Source organism: Ambystoma mexicanum, chromosome 7q (assembly GCF_040938575.1).
Source record: "Ambystoma mexicanum isolate Mex_15411 chromosome 7q, UKY_AmexF1_1, whole genome shotgun sequence".
Lineage (NCBI taxonomy): Eukaryota > Metazoa > Chordata > Amphibia > Caudata > Ambystomatidae > Ambystoma > Ambystoma mexicanum.
The window spans coordinates 861,930,123-861,954,325 of record NC_090941.1 but is presented as its reverse complement, the minus strand read 5'-3'; the positions used below and the strand labels follow the sequence as shown (position 1 = coordinate 861,954,325).

General features: G+C 44.0%; 1 protein-coding gene across 6 annotated transcripts in view; it reads left to right on the top strand.

Annotated features, from left to right (window-relative positions):
- The window catches only part of FAT3 (FAT atypical cadherin 3), a 1,069,235-nt gene that overhangs the window by 848,569 nt on the left and 196,463 nt on the right, over positions 1 to 24,203 (top strand). For all 6 annotated transcript variants that reach the window (XM_069639361.1, XM_069639365.1, XM_069639363.1 and 3 more), the window contains one exon: positions 23,687 to 24,076. In XM_069639361.1, the coding sequence (XP_069495462.1) occupies positions 23,687 to 24,076 (390 nt within the window). The remainder of the gene's footprint in view (positions 1 to 23,686; positions 24,077 to 24,203) is intronic.

The following is a 24,203-nucleotide window of genomic DNA, read 5'->3' as shown; positions in this document are numbered from 1 at the left end:
CAACACAGTTATAAGTCTCAAATGGCCTGCATCTCCCTACATACATTGTATTGCTTGCCCTTTGATGATATATCAGCTAAAACGCATAGTACACATACACTATAATCAGGGTCTGACACTATCAGCCCGATTCATGGAATTATTTGCGTGAAAAACGCAGATTTGCGCGCCTTTCTGCCCGAAAATCCCTGTTTGAAGAATGGGGATTTTCGGACAGAAAGCCGCGCAAATCTGAGTTATTCACGCAAATAATTCCATGCTTGTTCATCAGGAGTGGATAGTGGCATCTCGATTTGAGATTAGGTTCCCCCTTGTGTGTCTTCACAACAGCCTGGCACGCGCTCAGTGGTTTTCCAGTGGTTTTAAACTGAGTCAATATTTTTGTCATTTCGGTTCTGGTGGAAGCTGCTATTTGACCGTTCGGGAAAGGGTAGCTGATAACATCTGGAACCTTGCATGTTAATATTTCTTACCCAATCTCTGCTGCCGGCTTCCCTCCAAATGATCATACTGGGATCTCATTACTCTGCTCTGCCATTACGGCAAAACGTAGCGAGCCTTTGCTTTTTATGAATATTACTTAGTAGCCCAATTTCCCAGCATCCCAGCACAGAGCAAAATGGTAAATTGGGAATGGACGTGATGTTGTTTTAGCATTCCATTTTAATTAGCTGGAAACAGCTCTGCTGGTGTAAAGGAGCGGGCATGCATAACTTGCCTTCCCTTCAGGTCTCATTAGCGGATACCATCTCGGCATACAAAGCCCCATTACCATGTGCCAAGTGTGCATTGGGGGCTGGTCACAAAGCAGTCTGGGTACAGAGACGAACATCTTAACAGTCTGAAGAAAGATTGCATTTTTATTAATCAGGAATTTAAATGCAACTCACAAGTGTGCTTGCCCTTTTGTGCTGTCAGAAGTGTCTGTTGCAATGTTCTTGTGGCACGCCCTGCGTGTTTTAGATCCCTTTGTTTCATCCAATATGTGAGAGTCTACATCGAATGTGGTAGGAATTCGCCACTATCATTCATTTGTGTTGGTATGCTGGGTACGTGGCCACTTACATGTATCCCAAACATCAAACAGATCATGTGACCATACTATAGACATGCACTGTCAGAGTGAACAGTTTAGGCGGCTGTGTGAGCGTGAGCTAGTCATTTGACAGACACTTCCATGATGGCACTACGTGGCCATAAAATGGCAAGCACATATTGTTTGAGCACCATGGCATTTGATTGCAATGTATGGCAAGTGCAGGTGGGAATACACACATATTGCTTTTAAATCAAGTGGCTGAAATGACACTTGCGCAACACATATTTATTTCAAGAGGAGCTGGTGTACAGCTGCCGTTAAGCCTTTATATTTCAGAAGACTGCTTAGAAATAGCAATGACAACCCCATAACAGCAGATTGTTTGGCACTGCATGATAGAGAACAAACAAAAACCCACACAGATGTGTTTGGTCGGGGAGGGGAGTGGCGAGTGTTGTGTGGTCATGGCCATAGGGATTTGGATGGCCACGGGTAGTAAAGGGGTGGGCAACAATCCAAATGCCACCATCAGTCTGTGTCCCTTCTATGTCCCATTTCTCTCCTATCTATCTGTACTCCTATGCCAATGATTTTGACTTTTAGGGGGTGCACCACCTAAAAGCCAAAACTAAATAGTATGGCTTGCTGAAATGATGCTCTAGTGTGAGTGACCACACATGGTCTCCGGAGGATAGTTCAGGGGCAACGTGCTCACCATGGAAGCAAGACGGCACTGTGCAACGCAGGTTCAATTCCCAGGTCCGCGCTTATAAACCTCTGGGTATTAAGCGCGTTATAAATAACCTCATATCATGTCTTTAATCCAACACATCTCTTGCCCAATCCAACCCCTGGTGTGATATAGAATAGCTGATAATGTTTACATTTTGGGTCCCTGGTTGGTGCTTTGGAATGTGGCAAGTGTTCAAGGACAGGACATTCCGAAGGCTGGACTACTGGAGAAATGGAATCATGTCCCAGGGCAGAACGTTTTAAGGCCAGACCAGTAGGGCAGTGAACATTTCAGACAGCATCCCCATTCCTCCGAAGCCTTGCCCCCAACCGCTACCCTTGAAAAACCTGCACTGATAACCCGCTTTGAAGATTAGTCAAGCCTAATGACATTCCTTCAGAGAGTGGAGATTGTGGTCTCCACCCTGAGTGCACAGTTGCACACTACTACAATAGGCTGCAAAACAGATTAGGGTTGCCTTTTGAGCCATATCTGCAGTAGGCTTGGATGAACTTTTAAAAAAATGACCTGGTGGGCCCCACAAATGTTTTAGGACAGATCCGTCCCTACCGTGGAAATGAGACCGGATTTTGAAACCAAAGAATTGTGGGATGAACCAGTGGTGGACGACTGGGTATTGAAATATGATTTGTCATTCAATCATGAGGCATGGATGTCAGGCTCAATGTTATTAGTCAACTTTGTCCTTCCAATCGGAGAACAATTGGGCAGATTCATCAACTCTTTTTGAGTTCTTGGAGCCAATCGTACTCATAGAATCTTATAGGACCTCGTATGTAAGGCCCAACTATGTCTTTTCCATTGTGGATTTTGCCAAACGGCCAAACTGCAAAGAAAATGATGTACGAACAGTTGGGTCACTCTTGGAGGGTGGTGGGAACGTTTTTGGAGATTTGGAGCAGGTATCTGTTTGCAGAACTTTGACGATTTGTAACAATTTTGTGATGGTCTTTTGTCTTTAGTGTTTTGTAGGACCATGTTGTGTCATTTTGTTTTATTTTATTTTCATTGGTTGGTAGTTTGTTATGAGCCTCCCCATACAAAACTGAAAGCAAAACCTTTACCTGTTAAATTTGAAATTGTAAAAAAAGTCAACATGTCCCGCCCCTAATCAACCCCCAACAAAGAAAAGTGCTTTGCACTTTATCAGTTTCCAATTGTGTTTTTGTTAATAGCATGCAATTCCTCAGTTACTGTTGTGTTGGTTTGTCATGTAGTGTTGTTTGTATCTGTATATTTTAGTAGTTGTTAGTATTTGTTCACTTGTTTTATTAGTATTTGTCTACTTTTATTGGGGTTGTACTCTGTTTTTTTAGACTGATTTTTTGTTTCATACTTTTGGATTCCAGGGTGTGCTCAAACAATGTCATCAGCTTCCAGATTGCCATTTGTGGTGCTCATGGCATAGGTGCAATTCTCTGGGAAGGGGAGGACGTTTTAAGAGGAGGCAGAAGAAGGGGAACTTGGTTTCTCCTCTCCAAAGGAGGAAGATTTCATATGATGTGTCTGTGTGGGGGCGGGGGGCTGCATGCTGTGTGTGGGTGCTGGTTTGTGGGTCCAGGTCGCACAGCATTCCTGAACCTCCGAGTAGTTATCTGAGTATGTGTCATTGGGGGCCCATGAGAAGGAGTGGGTGAGGAGGCAGGTCTATCAAAGGATGCATTGACTAGTAGTACAGAGGTAGGGGTCGCAGGGTGTCTTGTGGATGCCCCTATGGTGCACAATCTGTGTGCCAGTGGAGGAGCAGAAGAAGATGTTGCTCTTGTAGGTGGAATGGGTAGCTGCAGTAAGCACCCAAGGATGGGGACTATGGGGTGGCTCCCAACTGTGTGGGGGCGAATGAGGAGGAAGCGCTCTCAACCAACAAGGGTAAGGGTGCTGCTGAGGAAGAGGGGAAGCTCCATCAAGGCAATTACATCCTCGCATCAGAGAAATATGGTTACTTTAAACCTGCACCCTTCCTGAAATCAAAAGATGAAGCAATGCTCAGAATAAGGTTTAAAACTAAAGAGTTGACACACAAGTTCAATGGGTTCTCTAAGCAATATATTTCAATAAATGTTTTGGCTATGGCAAATGCTAGTCATATAATGTGTTGTTCCACATTCAATTGGAGAAATCTAAAGCACCCAGATTTCAGGAGAAAGCCAGAATACAGACATGTTATCTAGGGTTTTAGTTTGATATATAAATCACAATGGGCCTCATTACAAGGTTGTCGGTCTGGACACAACGGTACCGGTAAGGTTACCGGTGCCGTTGTGTCCGGACCGCTAAAACTCCAAGTTCTGCCATGGGTGCCTTTCATTCTGCCAGGTCCGCCTTGGCGGAATGAAAGGCACCCGTGAGCACTGCATGCCTGTAGCACCGGGGCTGTTATGAATGGTGCCAGTGCTACAGGCATCCCCATTCCCAATGAGCCCTACGGGGCTGAAATGGGAATGGGGATCTACCGGCACCCGTGAAAGGGCAATTACCGGGTCCGACTGGGCCGGAATACCCCGGTAATTGCCCATCCGCTGTGCCGGATTTCCATGCCGGTATGGAGGTAGCCTTGCCGATTTTACCGGCAAGGCTACCTCCAACCTCGTAATGAGGCCCAATGATATACCTTATAAATATGACACCCAAAATTATTTTAAATGCTATCTGATATTTAATTAATTTCGAGAACATGTCTAAATAATCTGTCCAGTGCAGATAAAGACAGTCATCGGGTAAGCTCTCCTTCCGTGTGCAGAACTGCTCCATAATTCATCTCTTTGTAATCTGGTCCTGCTTTGGGAAAGGCCTGCATTCAGTCCATTATAGATGGAAGCCTTTGAAGAATCCCTTATCAGCTGCATTCTGTTGGACTCCAATCTGCTTTGCTCCTCGTGGCACTCTGACCGACAGGCTCTCTCTCACACTTTTTGGTTTTCCCAAAGCTCTGTCTACTTCCTATGTGTTTGAATTTGAATACTGTGTGAACTCTACTCGTATGGCAAGATTGAGTACAGTTATATCCTATTGGTAGGTGTATCTGATTGGTCTCTACACCCAAGTGAAAATAAAACATCTTACACTCACTTCTTTTTCATTGGCTCTTTCATATAAGAAAGCTGAATATTGGAGCTTGTGTCTTATTTTCCAGGTTCATTTCCTACTAAGTCCTCCCCCTAGCATCACTGAATCACAGACATAAGGCAGTCTACTATTTTATAGTGATAGGTTATGGGAATCCCACAGCTTTTAAAATCTCATTTTCATTAGCCTCTCACTGTGTACAATATATCCCAATTTTACCCATCTCTCAAGAATGTTCAATTGCATAGTTAGTATTATAATAATTTTGTTGGAAAACTTTGTTGAGTGCCAGTAATCTTTGTGTATGTATGCAGTAATACTGCACATATCGTTATTTTTGTTTCAGAACATAGGAAGACCCAGATATGGCATTTTCTGTGGTTCTACATTTTAAGCAGATTTTAAAACCCTCTTTAAAATTTAAATTAAAATTAAAACCCAGATTTAAAAACCCACTGACAACACAATAAAATAATGTCCAGTTTTCATTTCCTCGAGGTTATATCGATTTCCTGCCTCTCATGCACTTGCGATACAGAGAAATCTGTTCTATTCGGGTTCATATTTGAATAGCCATTTGCACTGTTGAATGCTCTGGGCTTACTTCACAGTATATTTGACCAGATTTACCACTCATACAGTGTCATTAATTATAAAGTTGATCCATCAAGGAAACAGATCACAGTATAGCCATAGCTCATATATTTTATTTCGACCTGTGTATTATTTAGCCATGGAACCGCAACTTATGTATTTATGAGGGCATCAGTGTTCATGTAGACAACATGCTTTCCAATTACATGCTCACCTGCTTAACTCTACTAAAGAGAAGGAAAAGCATCCTAAAACATCCAAGGCTGAGGTTGCAGCACACCAGCGACTTCAGGCATGTTACGCTAAAACCCCAGCTCCAGCCCAACCTGCCCAATAAGTTCCAATGGCACTGGCAACCGTGGCCAGCAAGAGGACCCTGTTGAGGTAGCTGCCCAATAAGCAGTTCGGTGTGGTGCTCTATGAGCAGCACCAGTCTTTCAGTTGTAAGCCCTGGAATATATTATCAGGCATGGAGTCACCTACTGCCTTTATTTCAGGCAGCCTGTTAGCCAGGGGAGCTGGACTGAGTAGTGGTGACAGGCAACCTGAGGAGGCACACAGAGCTCCACCACCCATCCCTTCTTTAGGATGTTTTGCAGAAGCAAATAAATGAGTCAGTCATGAATGAGGGACTTGTCTCACCTGAGCTACCACACCTGCAAGGGTGGCAGCGGTCTGTGGGAGAACTTGAGTCTGCAACCTGTGCGGGAACGCTAATGGATAGATGCACCCTGTGGGCGAGCCTGACATCCTTGGTGGGTGGATATGCACTGTGAAAAGAGCTAATAAATTTAGTGGGTGGCTTTCTTCTGTGAATTAAACAGCCCAATTTAGAAGATGGGTGCACTCTAAGAAGAACCATGAGCAATACCATGCGTGGTTTCACCCTGTGGGAGGGCCTGGAAGCCTTAGTTGGTGGCTTTTCCCAGAGAAGCTTAAGAAGCTTAAGAAGTTTACAAAGTGGCTGTGAACCTGTGGGAAGAACCTGAGAACCGAGGTGGCTGAACTCTGTGGAAGTACTTCAGATCCTTAAAGGGTAGCTGCACACTGTGAGAGAACGTTAACACCTTAAGGTTTGGCTGTACACTGTACACTGTGGCAGAACTTGAGAACCATAAAGGGTGGCTGAACCCTATGGGACAATGTGTGAACCTTAGTGGGTAGCTGCACCCAATGGGGGAGCAATTGGTTTAATAAGGATGCTAGAATATAAGGATTTACTTGCATAATAGGTAACGGGATGTATAAGACAAAAAACGGTCACTGGCTTGTAGTCACTATTACAGCTACTGATTTCCAACCCACATGTACCAGGAAACAAATCTCCTGCACTTTAAAGAGTCTGGCATGTACCGTGTAATGAATCAACATCACCATCCGAGCTGGTTTGTTGGCGATGGGTAGATGTATTTCCATCTTCTTTATCAATGAACTGACTATTCATTTCTATAAATGTCAGTTGCTTCTCCAGCATTTATAGAAAATAGTGCAGGCTGCAATAAATACTCCCTCAGACTGCACACTGGCTGGGGCCAGTTTTGCCATTCAAAATGTGCTTCTGGAGAGATGGACTGCTTGCTGTACCAATACTATAAAATGTGATCATCTGTACCAAAAGGCGAAGTGTGTAGTAGATAGGCATCAAGCATCTGCTCGGCTTAAGGTCCACCGTCTTTCCCTGTTGATGACTCCTCTGTTTTCCAGATGTTTGAGTCATGGAGGAAGATGCTCACATATTCCCTGTTGACTGTGCCCACGCTGCTCAGAAAGCTGCCAACAGTTGTCAGTGATTTACTGCCAGCTGATGCTGTCAATCTTGAGCTTGATCCTTCTGGTGCAATTGGCAAAGTTAAGGCTGGTTGTCATTCTTCTCGTTGCCTGTGTTCTTTCTCAAATTGATGTTGCAAATTCTGCAGCATAGCAATACATCACATTTGCACAGTGTCTCCTCCTAGACATGCATATGAAATGCAGCCACTTGTATTTGGAAAATTGTGTCTATAAACAAGTCCAGCTAGCACTCAGTGTGACCCTTAGGTCCAGGTTCCCATGGATTGCCACATAAGGTTGAAAGCATGTCCCTCACCTGCTCTGAAGCATTCCCCTCACCTAGCAGGTGTGGGGTTCTATTAATACTACAGACTCTGCATCTGTGATGTTATCCCCCTCCTCATGCATATCATAATCATTATTGTCTGCCATATCAGAGGTTATGATTGTCAAGGTTAGAGTCCTAGGATTTCAAACGTCTTCCTCTGTTCAGCAACACTATGTGGTGTTCTTCCCTGATCTTCAGTATATATGATTTGTACACCTCCTAAGTCTTTGCACATGCAAGTGGATGGAACTGTCGGGGGGAAATTCTCCCAACTCCTCCCGCGTATCCCAAAAATGAGTATGAGGCACACGCAAGAAGCAAGGTGGTTCTGCGTTTATTAAAAAAAACGGCAGGGATGGGTCAAGGATCGTACGCGTCCGTCCTGACTCTCTCTCTTTTTTCGTGGGGCTCGCAGGCCCTTTTTACCTCAGTATGACGCGCTACTTGCGTCACCTGGGAAAGTTAGCAAAAAAAACCTATCGCCACTCTGGATTGGTTCCTCGAGTGGTAGGGTTAGTATAGCATACGTATAGAGAACGCTGTTAGTGGTTGAGGGTCAGTCAGGTGGTATACTTGGGTTGTCCCTTCAATTAGATGCATGAAAATTGTTACATGAAGACCCCTGAGGATTGGCTAATGTTAATGGCATCAGTGATAAGTGCCCCATGTTCTGATTGGTCCACTCGCGAGCCCCCCAGTCTGGGACCATCACTGTCCCAGCTCGCGGTGCACCTGTCATTTGCAAAAATGTATAATTATGGGTATGTGCAGACAATGCGAGGATTTGTTCATATGCTGGAGGGCAGACTACTCCCACCGCCGCAGATGTCCATTGAGTCGCTTCATTGTTGCTGCCTGTGTTTCAAAACGTGGGATCCAGGTGCCTCCTTCCTCCTGGGTCTGGCACCCTGTCAGGTTCGGCTTGGTCACGTGAGGAGAGACCGTGTTTGAGGCAGAATTCTGCACATTTAATATTGCATTTTCCACTGTGTGTCTGGCTTAGTTTGCAGGTGTGACCTTGGCTTCGGCTTGTGGCATGCGAGTTTGCAACATTGTGCCCTTGACTGTCTGTTCTCGCCGGGCTCACTCTGCAGGGTCAGCAATTGTACTCTTGCTCGTTCAATGTTCATGGAGGCTCTTGCTTGCGGCCTTCTTGGGCCTGGTGCATAGGTGGGGATGTTTGATGCACGGCGCTTTAGGTTATGGTATCATATTGCTTTATCCCCAGTATCATGTCTTCGTTATATTTCTTATTGCAATGCATGGGTTAGGAGAAGCGTCAGCAAGCATTTTAGATGAGTTTGTTGTGCGTCTTGCATTTCTGCATTTTGAAAAACCTATGTGAAAAATAATAAAGATGCGCGTCAGTGGGTGTGTCTGTCACCTAGGTCATAGCACTGAATATGTTCTTTGTGTGGATTGGTGTGGGAGTGTCCAGTGTGCATGTTTGCACGGGTGTGCTGACCGTTGGCTAGGTCGTCATGGCATCTCTAACGATGTGTTTAATTACTGTTGAATGGTTCAGTCGAGTTCATCCATGCCGCAGGTGTCGGCATGGGCAGGGCAGGCTGGTGGGCAGGCTGGTGGGCACATCCGTATGTTCCTGTACCAGGGTATTTGGTCATCTGGTAGATAGGCAAACTCCTCTCGTGGCGGGTGTCTGGGCCGCGATCCTCTAGGCCAGGAGCGTGAGGGGATTGGTGGGTGTCTTTTGTTCCATTCTCCCACTTCAGTCCCCCCTCTGGTTGACTTGTCGACCATAAACATATCTTTTTCCTTATCTCCTCTCACTCTCCATATTTTAGTTACTCCTCCCAAGTGTCCATAGTACTTGACATGGTCTTCAAATGACCAATACATATATACACAGGTTCCTCCAGATGTGCAGTATACCCACTTCCCTATGTAGCTCCTTGGGTTTCTTGGGTTTTCGAGCTTCACAGATGGTGGGTCCAGGTGGTTGGTTATGATCTGTTTGCGCAGTTTTTCTCTTTCTTTTATTATTGTGTCCTTGTGCTGGCCATCATCTGCCTGCATCAAGGGGTACATACCAACCATTTCGATCATTTCGTCTGTAGTGCGTGCCTTCCGGGCCTTCCAAAATCTTAGTATGATCAGTGCAGCTCCAGGCAGTATTATGCATCCAACTATAATCTTCAGTCCGTCTGACAGCCAAGATGGCATCCATGACCATAACATTGAAAACCAGCTGTCATCCTTCTTCACTCCTTTACTTTCTTCCATCATTTTGGAGTGCATCTGGGCCAGTTGTGATACTGTTTCTGTCAGTGTACCATTGTCAGCATCGTTAGCAGGAATGAATGTGCAGCATGGTTGTCCTATCTTTGCGCAAACTCCTCCTTCCATTGCTGTAAGGAGATCTAATACATATCTGTTCTGTAGTGCTACCATCCTCACTGCTCGCAGCTCCTCTTTTATTGCGTTGAATCCATTTACTGTAGAATTAATTGTCATCATTAGCTCCCATCGAGTTATCTGGAGCCATTTTGTGTTTGCGTAAGCTTGTAGTCCCGGATGTATTATTGACGAGAAGAACATTGCTGCTCTGCTGAATAGTCTGTGTTCTGGTGGGATTGAAGTGAGTGCTGTTTCCGACCTTCCCCATAGGTAATTTCCTGTCAGAGGTTCTCCTTGTCTCTTCTTTCTATTCAGGACATCGTTGTTGTTGTTGTTTTCGTACTCTGACCCCTTCTGGGGTTTTACAGATCTCTTCTTCCTCTTGTTTCCTTCATCCATTTTAGGGAAGTTCGCCACGTTCACATGTTTCTGGGGCACCACTAGTGATGGTACATTAACGTGTACCATTGTGCATATACCATTCCACAGAGGGGGCAGTGTGTGGTATTCCTTGTTTCCGCAGGCCCAGTAATGGTCCATTAATACTGCTGTTCCTGCTCCCCCCTCAGGTAACTCTACCACATTTGCACAGTTGGTGTTGTATCCCACGTCCACTTCTCCTCTATGTTGGTAGCATACCTTATGTGCAGACAGCGGCAGTATGCTTATTGGGTCTTCATCCTTCTCCATCCATGTCAGCATGGGTACATACTTGTCCCAAATCGTCCAACATCTGTTATTGTGTTCATCAATAGTTGTAATATTTTCTCTTGTTACCATGTTGCTGCCAATCACTCCTATGTCCCATTTGTTGTCCATGTACACCTTCCCTGTTATTGTTACCAGTGGTCTTTCCCAACATCCTTGTTTACCAGGAACTTCAGTGGCGTACCAGTCACATGGTAGGTATTGTAGTGTTACTTTCTTTGTTTCTCCCTTTTCAGGACCACTTGTCATGTATCTGAATGCTTCAGCATGCAAACTGCTCTTGTGGTAACTCAAATAAGTCTTGAGGAAGTTGTTTTCGTATGGACATGTGTCTCGTGTTTTCCACACCAGTTTCACCACCGTCCCTTCAAATCTCCCTTTCGTTTGGAACAGTGACAGGTATATTATACATCGTGCTGTCTTTTCATCTATTTCCGTGGCAACAAATGTTCGAGAAGCGCTCATGGCGTATGGGATCAATGAGCAGACGTAGCAGCTGTCTTCTGTTGTCTGCTTACCTATTTGGGTCATGTGTTGGTGCCACATGTTGTTCGAGACGTGTGCTGAATCTGTTATGTAATTATCAATACCTTTATTATCTGAGTATGTGCTACGTTTAACTCTATTTCCCTTATGTGGAGGCTTGCTAGTACCACCTGACGTAACACATGTTGCAGCCGTGGGTGGGGGTACATTAGGTTTGGTTACAGCCAAAATATTGATAGCATAACTTTTCTGCCATACAGAGGCAGCCAAAAACCCAGTGATCATCAAAATCCCTACCATTTTTATTACAGAAGCTAGTCTCACCGGCATTTTGCTCTTACCTTGCTGCAGTCCGGCAGCTTTATTCTTGCGACGTTAAAGTTGCCCGCCTGAAAATTCTCAATAGGCTTGTTATTAGTGTTAGTTGTTGTTTTCAAGCTCTCCCTATCAAGTAGTCGTTCAGTGCCCAGGCGAAGAGCTGTTCCCACGCCAATCTAAGCGATCTGTCTCTTAGGGCAGGCAAGTGTTGGTGAAGATGGGGCATTGATTGTTCTATGGCCAAGATAAATGCTGTGTAGTAGACACGTAAACTCCTTCTTTTTAGGTACTTTGGCCTTTTTATGTGATAGACAAATTGGTGTGATAGGGCTTCAGGTAGTTATCGTCTGAGGGTAGCATCTACTCCTGGGCAATGAACTTTGTTAGTTATCTGTTTTCTTAGCAATACAATAATACGCGGTACCTGCATGTGCGAGAAAGAAAGAAGAGAACATTCAAGTGTTTACATGTGTATATGTGCAAGACAATGTCCTTCAATTGGGTGGTTACTGTAGTGGGTAGGGGGTCGATGGGCAGAGGGTTTGGGCTCAACTGGCGGAAGTCTCTTTACTCTTTGATCGTGTGACCATGGGGTGGGCGGTATAGGAGTTACCAGTTTCTATTTCAGTAGTTGTCTCTGGGGAATCTGGGGGGTGGCAGGGTATGGAGACACTTAGGTCGTCAGCTGTGGTAGAAGTCTCTTCCTCCGTGGGTGATGCTGTCGCTGTTCTTCCAATGGCCCTGTCGGTGACGCTAGGGCGGGTCTGGAGTTTGCAGATCTTTACGTCGTGTAGGTGATTCCAAGCACGCTTATCCTGCAACTTTACTGCTCTCATAGATACCTCCTCTACAAGGTGAGGACCAGTGACGCGTGGGCTGTTCCACTTTCTATTGAAATTGCGGAGTAGCACGTGGTCACCTTTAGCAATTTTGCACAGTTTTTCCGTTTCCGGTCCTTGGTCCTCGTCTTCTTGTTGGTAACCCTTAGACCCGCCCCGCGTGCGCTCGAGCTGTTGAGACACAAACACTACACTAGTAACCAAAGAAGACACATATTGGTACATTTCATCACCAAGAACAGTTGCAGTGTTTTCATAGTCTGTGAATGCCCTTGATGTTGACGTTAGAGGAAGGCGCATTTGACGTCTGTCACCACCTCATGAGGGGTGAGGTGGAGGTCGGAGCCTGGTCTATTCCTCAGCTCAAATAGAGCTAGCGGAAGGCAATACAACCAACTCTTCTTTGTTGTTTGCTGTATCTTTGCAATTGCCTCCTTCAGTAGGCCATTCAGGCGTTCGCATGTACCGTTGGCCTGCGGGTGATATGCACATGCAAATTTATGCTTGATGTTCAGTAAGGATGTGATGTGCTGGAACATTTCATTAGCGAAATGCGGGCCGTTATCCGACCGCAGTACCTCGCACACTCCCCACCTGGGGAAAACCTCCCTCACTAGAAATGTAGATGCTCTAAATGCATCTGGATGTGAGCAGGGTCCTGCCTCAATCCACCTGGAGAATGGACATACTACTACAATCATGTACCTATTTCCTTGACATACGTTGATCATATCAACATAGTCAACATGGATGTGCAGGAAGGGTCCCTCTGGCCGGGGTATAGTGCCTTTTATCACTTTCAGCGTGTGACCGGCCGTAAACTGTTGACATGTGAGACAATTGCTGATAAAATTTGTCACATGGGAATTTAACTCGGGACAGAACCAATCTTCCCTAATTCGTGCTGCAATAACTTCCTTGCCTGTGTGGGCTGGGTGGTGGAGTTGGCTCAGGGCGGTGTTCAATAGTACCAATGGCATTACCATCTTTCCAGTTTTACCCTGGCGCCATAGTGTGTCAGTTGGTTACATTGTACATCCTCTTTTTACCCATATCTCTTTTTCTGCCATTGGTGCAGCCGCTTGTAACTCCATTATCTGTGTGGCTGGAAGATGGGTGTACCCTTCTCTTATCAACATCTCTTTAGCTATCCCCCTCCCACTCCCTCTCTCTGACTCTGGGGGGTTCCATATCTCACCAAAATATGCGGCATACTTTGCATGTGCGTCTGCTGCTGCATTTCCTTTTGAGATATGATCTTCTCCATTAGTGTGTGCAGTACATTTTACCAAAGCTAATTCTTGGGGGTCATTTATTACTTCAATTAATTCAGCTAATAAGAGAGCATGTTGCACTGGGGTGCCGTCAGCTCTCCTAAACCCTCTTCTCCTCTATTTGGACAATCCTGAGTGGACAGTAGACGTGACATATGCGCTGTCAGAATATATAGTTACTCTTTTGTCAAAGCTTTCCTTCAACGCCAAGATCAGTGCAACCAATTCTGCTGCTTAAGCAGAGTAATGTTGTGGTAATTGTACGCATTTCACCGCCACATACACCAATTCCTCTGTCATTTTTACCACTGCTGCCCTGTTCTCCTTATCCCATCACTTTGGTCTATTGTTGATGACCCATCAATGAACAAGAACTCTCCTCCATTTAGCGCGTCCTCTTCAACTTTTCTAGTACATGAGTACATTTCGGTAGTCTCCGTACAATCATGTGCATAGTCGCCTTCCTCAATCACTTCCGCTATAAACCTTGCAGGATTAATTGTGCTGCATCTAACAATTGATAATTCTGGTCTAGATAAGATGATCTCATAACTTGACGCCCTCTGTGTGGTTAGTGTGGACTTAGGCTTGTTCAATATTGCAAATAGTGCATGTTCCACAAATAGTGTGGTTGGGCACCCCATTGTAATTGATGATGCTTTCTCTACCGCGAAGGCAGCTGCGGCGAGACCTTGTTCACAAGGGAAATGTCCTAACATTACAGGATCCAAGTGACCACTATAAAATGCTACTGGTTTGTAACCCATGCTTGTTTTTTGAGCCAACACTGCTTTCATTACTGCTGAGTCGCAATGTGAAAATATAAAGAATTGTCGTTCGTAATCTGGGGTGGCCAGTACCGGAGCAGTTGATATTGCATCTTTCAGTTCATCAAAGGCCTCTTTCATTTCCATTGTCCACCACAATTTTTTCTCCCCTTTGTTAGCTTCTCTTAATGCCTCAAGTAGGGGTCCTATGTATGAGCTGTAATCAAATACCCATGCTCTACAGTAGTTGCACAGTCCCAGGAACTGATGCAGTTCCCTCACTGTTTGTGGCAACGGCGTTTTTGATATGGCCTGTGCTCTTTGTGGTGCAATCTTTCTTCCGTATTTGGATATGAGCTGGCCAATGTATAGTACCTGTTCCTGACAGTACTGTAACTTCTCTTTGTCTACCTTGTAACCCTTTTCAGCCAATATTGTCAGCTTCTTCAATGAGTCCTCTCTGCATTGTTTTTCACTTGTGCTGCAAACTATTATATCGTCAACATACTGCAACACTGTGCTTTCCACTTCAATGTTTCCCAAGTCCATCTGTATTACTCTGTTGAAAATTGAGGGTGACTCGCAGTACCCTTGTGGCAATCTGGTGTGTTTCCATTTTGTGTTTCTGTACGTGAAGCTTGTTAGATCTTGTGAGTCTGGATGCAGGGGTATTGAGAAAAAGGCATTTTTGAGGTCAATCACTGTAAATCGTGATGCCTCTGCTGGAATGCCACACAATATTGTGGCCGGGTTTGCTGCTATGGGGTATTCTGCTTCCACTATGTTGTTCAAGGACCTGAGGTCCTGGATGAAGCGCCAAGACCCTCCTTTAGCTTTGCGCACTGGATATACAGCTGTGTTACATGGTGATTCTGATGGTACCAATATGCCATTGTTTATAAGGGCCGTTATTGTTTCATATATGCCCTCATCTGCCTCTTTTGATAGTGGGTATTGCTTCACTCTAGGGAGTATTGCACCTTTTTCAATTTTATTCTTACTCCCCCTATACTCTTTATGCACCCCACGTCATAGGGACTAGTAGTCCATAATGATGTTGGGACTTTTGCCATATCCTCCTCAAAGAAGGGAACTGGGGTGGATGTGGGTGCTCCAAGTGCCATTGCAATTTTCTGTGCCACTTGTTTGTATGTTACTCTTAGCCATATGTCTACACTCATCATAAATACCATTTCACCTTCTTCCTTTTCTTCTGAAAAGAGCTCCTCGTCTGACACCTGGGTGAGCCTGCATCCCTCTGCAAGGGCTATCACTGCCCTCCATGCTCTTCCTTCTCTGTCTTGGGCATGTACTGCGATATAATCAGCAGTTGCTATAATGCTCTCCATGCTCACTGAAATCATCTTTCCTTCTGGTTCATTGGCTGGTGTTTCTGGTCTAAACAAATAGGCTGTTGGCCTTCTCCAGATCTTTCCTTCTATTCCTGGCATCCATGCAAATGCCATGTCTGTTCCGTACTGGAATAGTTCGCCATCTACTGGCTCAGCCCTAATCACTGTCTGTCCACAATATGCTTGCATAATTTGTCGTGCAGTGAGCATGTTTATTCCTGGAGTGGAGCAAATTATGCCGTCCTCCGTAAAGGAGATCATCATATTCAACCTGCTCATTATGTCTCTCCCCAGTATGTTTACTGGTGAGGCCCTAGAATATAAAAGCGGGACGGACATGTCATAATCCCCTATTGATAAGGGAATGTTATCGGTAAAGGGAACCAACCCCCTAGCCCCAGAGAATCCTTGGGTGTTGATGGCTTCACCTGACATCTTAAATTTACCTTCCCTTATGCAAGACCGGGTCGCCCCGGTGTTACCGACAGGATGGGACACACCAAGGCCGTCTGTGGGCTGTCCTATTGTGGATATAATGATTGACCACTTCCTGTGTAAGGGTTGTGTCCCTGGACCGTCACCCTTCCCAGTTGTGTTTGCTGTAGTTGTGTATTGGTAGTGGTTATGTTATGGTCTTGAATTTGGGCAGGTTGCTGTACTTGCTGCACTTGACGTTGTTGTGTTATTGCTACCTGTTGTTGTGGTAGTGAATATGCCTGTGGCTGTTGTTGTGTTACTAGTTGTTGCTGCACATTTCCCGGTTGCAGTGCCTGCTGTTGTTGGGTGTCCTGCTGTTCCCTTGTAGGTCCTTGTTGTCCCTGTTCTCCCCATGATGGTGTGCCTGGTCTCATTCTACATGTGCGTGACATGTGCCCTAGTAATCCACAAATCCAACATACCGGTGGTTCCCTGTTCTGCCATGGAAAGCTCCCTGAATTGTCCTGGTATACTGGTTGCCCGGAGGGGTAGAAATTTCTGAATCCTCCCCCTTGCTGTTGTGTGTTATAACCGTATCCCCTCCCCCTCATCATTCCTCCCCTTCCCCTGTTGTAATTATAATATCCGGCTCCTGGCGTTGAGTATCCTCCTCCCATGTTAGTCGTGTATGATTGGGGTGGTGGCAGCTGTTGTGCTACAATCTGTGATGATTGTATTTGGGAGGGATCTTGTGCAGCCACTACTTGTGTGGGGTTTTGAGTCATTGTTGCAGGTGTAGTTATTAGTGCACCTTCCATCGTGTATTTAGTAAGTTTTTTCTGTACCAATTTAGCCTCTTCCGCTTTTCTATCCTCTTCCTTTTGTTTCATCTTTTCTTGCCATGTCCTACAATGATGTACTATCGTCAGTTGTATTTCTGGCCATGCTTTTGCTTTCATCGCCACTACCTTCTTCAGTTGTTTCTGAACTGCTTCTGGGAGCCCTTGTATTAGTATATGATAGAATATTGCTGGTGTTTTGTCCCATTGTTCTCTAGTTTCCATACGCCACTTCTCTTGAATTTCCTGGATATAATCAACAGGATCTTCATTCTCACGCATCTTGCGTGAGGTAATTGCTCCTATGTCTGATGTGTCTGGGTACTGTACCCTCAGCGCTTGCCATAATGCATGTCTACAGTTTGCGAATGGTGCCCCATCGTGTGATGTGTTTCTTATTGTGACCCCGGGGAAGCCTGCTCTCTTCCAGATGTCATCTGCTGCATCCCCCAATATTGATATTAGAAGGCCCTTTACATCCCCCACTGCCAGTTTCTGTCCTGCAGTGTGTTTTTCCATTTCATATATCCATTTTCCCGCACCTCCACTTAATGATGGGGGCCTGCACTTTATATTTTCCTTGTCTGCATGCTTCCAAGGGACGTATTGTGGTCTAACCCCTCCCCTCTCCAGAAGTGGCATTAAGTTGTGTCCTGTTTGACTCCCTGGGTTCCACAAAATCGAGTCCGTGCACCCCTCCTCTTCTTCCGCGTAGCGTGAAAGGTAAGGAGGGTTTAGTAGCGTGAAAGGTAAGGAGGGGTCGAATTTTATGAATGTGTAGATGTGAAAGAGACAAGATTTGGCAGTCAGAGAAATGTGGTGAGATAGAGAGAGATGAGGGTCAATATGAAGACCAAGGTTACGGGCATGGGGGGAGAAGGAGAGCTGGGAGGGGGGAAAGAGAATGGAAGGGGGAGGGGAGGGAGGAGGAAGAATGTTGGCAGGGAAGAAAAGGAGTTCTGTTTTTTCAGCATTAAGAGTAAGGAAGTGAGAGGACATCCAGGATTTAATAGCAGAAAGGCAAGAAGAGAGTTTATTGTGAATGTCGGGAGAGAAGGAGGGAGGGAGAGTAAATTGTTAAAATGAGTTTGGTGATTTAGCAGTTACATTTTTGCAGAAGGTACAAGATGGTGCATTTCCAAAGCACTTCTGATACAGTTCAAATTCCAAATCACATGTATTAGACAGTATAAACCTATTAGAATTACTGGGCTATTTAAGGGATGGCATAATAAACAATGAACCGAGAGTTAAGGTTGGTCCAAGAAAAAAATGTATTTCCTTCAGTAAGATATAAATGTTTTGGTGGAAGAAAACTGCACTTAAATGTGGCCACCCTGGCTCTTCTCCTTTTCCAGTATCCGAAAGCTGGCATTTGCAAGTAAAACCAAAGTTCTAAAGATTATTAGCAACCTGGGAAAAGGCTTTCAAAGCGGGCTGTTTTAACGAATGTAAAGCGTGTGCTGCGATCATTTTCGTTGGTTTAGGGTGCTTCCCTTCCCCGCTCCCCATTCATCACTTGGCACCTGTGTTGTTTCCTACACAGTGTGCTAATTGTGTAAAAAAGAAACTTACCTTTGTTGGGCTGGCCTGGTGCCGCACAGTGTTGCTGTCAGCGAAGTCCGTTTTGATATTGATGATGTCACAGTCATCAACATGGAAAATGGTCTTCGCTGACAGCAGCACTGCATGGCGCCTGGCCGCTCATCAAAGGTACGTTTTATGTTTTACTTTCAAAAGAAAACACCATTAACACCTTTGTAGGGAACTATATGGGTGCTAATAGCGATATTAACCATGACGGTGGGCCGACGATGTCAATAATCGATCCTCTGCCCGTGTTAAGGTTCCCTCGCTTCGTTCCGGCCCTTAACTTTGGCAGCGGGCCATTACTAACAGGGTCGGCCCACTGCCTAGGTTAATGTCACCTCAATATATCCCAACAAGCAGTTTGTGTTCTTAAAATCCCTTTACATTATCACCAGCCTAGACTCTCTGGCCCTCATTACAACACCGGCGCTAAACCATGGCGCTATTAGCACCATGGTTGGTGCCGGTGTTGTAATGGGTCCGCCATGGTTCAATGGGGAATTACCACCCCATTCCAAGGTTAGCGGGGCGGTAATTCCCCATTGAACCATGGCCCTTCCCCATTCCCATTTTCGCCCCATAGGGCTCTATGGGAATGGGGAAGGCACTAAGTACGGTACTGCAAATTGCGGTACCGTACTTAGCACCAAGGTCCCTTTGCAGGTCCCTACTTTAATGGCTGGTCTAGACCAGCCGTTCAGGTCGGGTCCCGCAAAGGGACCTCGTAGTAAGGCGCTAAGTGTTTAACGGCGCCGCAGCCTTTTTTAAGGCGCCGCTAAACACTTAGCGCCAGGGTCCTAATGAGGGCCTCTGCCTCTTTAAGTGTTCCCTCAAATAATCTATTAAGAGCATCATCACTAGCTCTGACCTACAGAACATGCTACATATCTTTAAGTCTGTTTCATGAGGATTCAAGGCACCTCTGCTCTCTGTGTGTGCTTTGCTTCCAACAACCTCAATTCCTATGGTGTCATCATCTAGGTGATCAGAAATAATTAGGGATAACACCACCACCTCTCAATGCTTTCTCTGGCATCATAATGTCCAATTAATTTTCTTTTGCCTATAAATGGCTACACATTCATTCTATGTTAGGAATTGCTGCCCAAAAATACATTTCTTGTCGGAAAATAGGTGCGTAAATTCACCAGTTTGAAGGCACAGCCTATCAATGACGTTAGTGCTTGAAAGGTGTGGAAGCATCTGCTAGCTTTTAAGTATTAAGAAAGAGCAAATTAAAAACTGTAAATATTAACACAATTTATCGGTTGTAGCCAGTCAGAGCTGACCAGTTTCAGGGCATGATTAAATCCGATTAATTTGGTCAACAGCAAACAAGCATGTAACAACCATCACCCATTAAATCTGTGCCAGAAAACCAAGCCCAATCAATTACATCTTCAAAATGAAAGAGATCAATTCTGTGCAATGGAATAAACTCACGTAAATCAACTGTGGTAAAAGAAAAAAGGTCAAATTCACCATTTAGTAATATGCCACAAAGGCGATATCTGTTACATAACTTGTGTAAAGAAATTATTAAGAATATTATTTCCTAAAGGTACATTGGTTGATTCTAGGGATTTCAGCCCTGCATAAGGAGCACACGACCAGATATCAGTGAGACTTTTTTTAAGTCTTTCGTTGGGATCGATTATTTTATTTTGTCCTTAAATGCTTGTTTCACAGATCTCCATGCCGTGACCTTTGAGATGTGCTATGGCTACTTTACCATGGGATGTCGCTAGCATGAGCTTATACTCTCAAGCACTGAAGTAGCCAATCCTGTAAGGAATCCTCTGTTTCTCTTAGAATCTATATTGTTGTAAATTGGGTCCAAGTTGGTAGAGTATCCAATTGTTTTCAATTAGTGACATGACAGAGGTAAGCTGTATGCGAATGTCCATTTTACTGCACGAGGCATTATTTTTATTGAAATGTTTCAAAAAAATGTTCACATTTATTTAGTAACACACACGTAACATAGTTTCAAAGCTGTATCACAAGATGTTTTTTGATGATTTGATAACAATTTACATACCTGTATCATTCTACTGATATTACTGTTATGAGACATGTTTCCAAAATGAGTCATAAAGAAAGACAGGAATACATGCACAACCCAGACAATTCCATAGCACAATACACATCTTCAATTAATAATGTTCTAGACTACTCAGCTCCTTTAAATAGGTTACTGATAAATAATGGCCATCAGATTCTATAACAGTAGGATGAATGTTTTCTTCCTGAAAAGATAGAGCTGGAATTGCCATATAACCACAGTGGTTAATGGTGTTCAGTTCGGTGAGGTATCCATCATTAAAGTTCTCGGGTGCCATGTTCTCATGTTCTACTTATCAAAGAGTCTACCTATCCCTGTAGTCAATTTGCTTGCTGCCCCATAATCCCATCCCCACTGCTATCAATGTTACTACATGTATCTATATGACAGAGCATGTACTCCTACCACGTCCTCTATCTCAGCACTCTGTATGCATTTCATGTACTGCTGCCGCACGTGCATCAACTGGTTCGCTGTTCATTGCGCATATTCCATTTTATGGCCTCCACTTTTTGTATGTCCTTTCTACTGACTGTGTGTATGTAATTGCTTCTTGATGAAGCACCAAGTCCTCAATGAATATCAATACAATATGTATATCTGCAAGCTCCTCATTTCATGGTCCCAGGTTAGCATATGGCTGTTGCGGGATGGAGTCTGGTGGAAAGAGGCTGCACAACTCTATCTATCTGGAAATTATACAGAGTATGAGGCCTTGTAAGACTCATGGAAAATGGGCCAGCTGGAGTAAGCAGTCAGTTGCTGTTGAAGCTTCTCACAGTGTATACAAACCCTGGATTGTGCCCTGCCAATGCTGCCAACCAAATTAAACAGTGTCTCTTCCATCTTACATGATCTCTTGTATGCAGCAGATCTGTGGCCTTTCTTCCTTCAGCCATTGAGAACTTGCAAATACACCTGGGATCTATGTAACTCCAACACTTTAAGCGGCACTCAGGGTTTACTTGGTTGGATTGATATTATCTGCCCCTCATAGGGGGAGGCAAGGAACTCAGTGTGGGTGGCTGGGCCCACAATGCTACTCAATCCATTGCCTTCCACTGCATAATCTACCTGCAGCCTTGGGCTTGCAGCTCCAATTCGAAGCATCTACTTTGACCCCCACCTTATTCCTGCTTTACACAACATATAGACACCAAACATCAACTGTACAATACATCCAGATATCAGTCACATCCACGTCAGTGACAACCCTGTGCTATATTCAACATGTTTTATATTTGACATTGATCTAAATGCTCTGTGGGCATGAACACAGACGTTTGTAAATAGTAATGATCACTCCTTAAAAAAAGTTGAAAAATTATGTGCAAGTGAAAACAAAATTAGAAGTGAAATTCAATGTCATCAATCGAAACAACCGAGTCACCAATAGCTGGGATATTGATAGCTTTGAAAAAGAACTAACATAAAAATGTCCTTAATGGGACAAAATATGGTCTTCAGTCCAGACCCATGGGAAGAATAAGACTGCCTCATCCACAGTCTTCCGAAGTTGCTCTATGTACATCCATTGCCAAACGTTTGAAGAACATATTTGTTCTCAAATAATATGCTAATAGGTTATTGGAATACATAATCATTGATGAAGACTGAAGAAGGGAGGTAAACAGCGGAAAGTGGCTTTTATACATGTATCAAAGCCTTCAAAGGGCAGTTATCTTTCTGTAAATGAAGTCTGATATTCACATGAAATATTGCCCTCTTCATCAGCAATTAACACGGAAGGCAATAAAGAATAGGCGTTTTGTGAGACAAATCTGCACCCACTGTAATATTTAATTATTCTCTGTACTTTCTTTGTATGTTGCTTTTCTTTCTCTGGTTATAGAGAAGTCTAGGTTTCTGAATTCTGAGTCTCGACTGTAGATACATTAGTAAATATGACATTATAAAATATTTAGCTTTCATACTGTTTGAGAGTATTTGTTCCCATTAAAGTAGTTCATGGTGAGTGGAACAACGCCACATTTGTTATATTCACATCGCCAGGTCCAATGCACCCTGACAGATCTGGGCTTTCGTTTGCTTCAAGTAGCTTGCGAGCAGCTGAGGAACGCTGATACAAACCCAAGGACTCAACAGATCACATAGGAAGGTCAGATCATGAAACACTCACAAGGATATAGCTGCATCGGGACACCAGCTTTGGACCCACCTACAAATATATAAAGACTGTGTCTGGGTTTCCCTTAGAAAATGTGTATCCCCTGCCTGCAAACCTTTGTATCCATTCTCTCGGTGTGGTTCCAAGTGTACCCACAATATTCCGCCCTTCTAATGATATCCTAATTATTTACCCTATTAATGTAGCCCCTTGGTGCTGCAATGATGGAAAGGGATAATCCTGCACCATCAAATTTGTGGGGGTGGGGGGGTTCTTCTGAAAAATAGAAGCTTGGGGGCTGTGAAAATGATTTCAATACATGATATGAAACCTGAAAAAGAATGAATTGTTGTATCTTCAAATCAATCAAGCAGTCAAGATTTCTATTTGATATTGACAGAGTAAGATTCATTTGATTGCCTGTTTTGGTAGAAATGTAAAGAAGTATGTTATTTTATATAGGTGTGATTACCCCATATGTAACCCATGAAATTGTAGATTTGAAATTTCTTTTTCAGGACACTATTTGTTAGAGTGATTAAACAATATTTAATTTTCCAGAAGTGCTTTTGGTTTTATCCAAATTTCAGGGTGCAATGGTATCCCTATACAAGTGTGAGGTAGGCGTGGATGATTTTGGCTTAAGGGGGGTAGCTGGAATCCGTTGCATACCTCTGTACCAATAAAGAGAATTATGTTTTTGAGAACTAATAATGAATGTGTTTAATGGATGAAATGTAGGTGTGCAGATGTCTTGTACAGATGTCTAAATGTACAATTTTACCTTATATGCTCACCATTAGAATAATCCCACCTTATCCCATGTAGTAATTCACCAGTCAGACCTAAAAGTGTTTTCCTGAGGAGATAAATGCATACTTGCCTCTTTGATTGGTGCTTACCTTTCATCATATTTTACTTCTAGGGGCTACAATTTAGTAATGACTAATTCATACAAAAGGAGAATACTTAAATATAATGTGTTCCATTCCAGGTATCAACAGGAAAGTAGTCTACTCTCTAGTGGACTCTGCAGATGGGCATTTTTCAGTGGACCAGAGATCAGGAATCATAATGTTGGAGCAGCCACTTGACCGAGAGTTGCAGTCATCACACAATATCACTGTAAAGGCCTCTGATCTGAGCCCAATGCTGACATTATCATCCCTGGCTGTCATCACCATCACTGTGCTGGACATTAATGACAATCCTCCAGTGTTTGAAAGAAGAGACTATCTTGTGTCTGTGGCAGAAGATACATCACCTGGTACAGAGGTTCTGACAGTGTTTGCAGCAAGCAAGGATATTGGAACGAATGCGGAGATTAGCTACAGTGTCAGGTCTGGGAATGAACAAGGCAAATTCAACATTAATACAAAAACGGGTATGTACAACATACATTTGATTTGGCCAGTTAGATATTTAGTGCAGAATGAGCAAACTCTTTGTTGGAAGTATGTTTTCACTGATGTAACAGGAATTATTGCATGCAAGAGTTTACATAAATATAT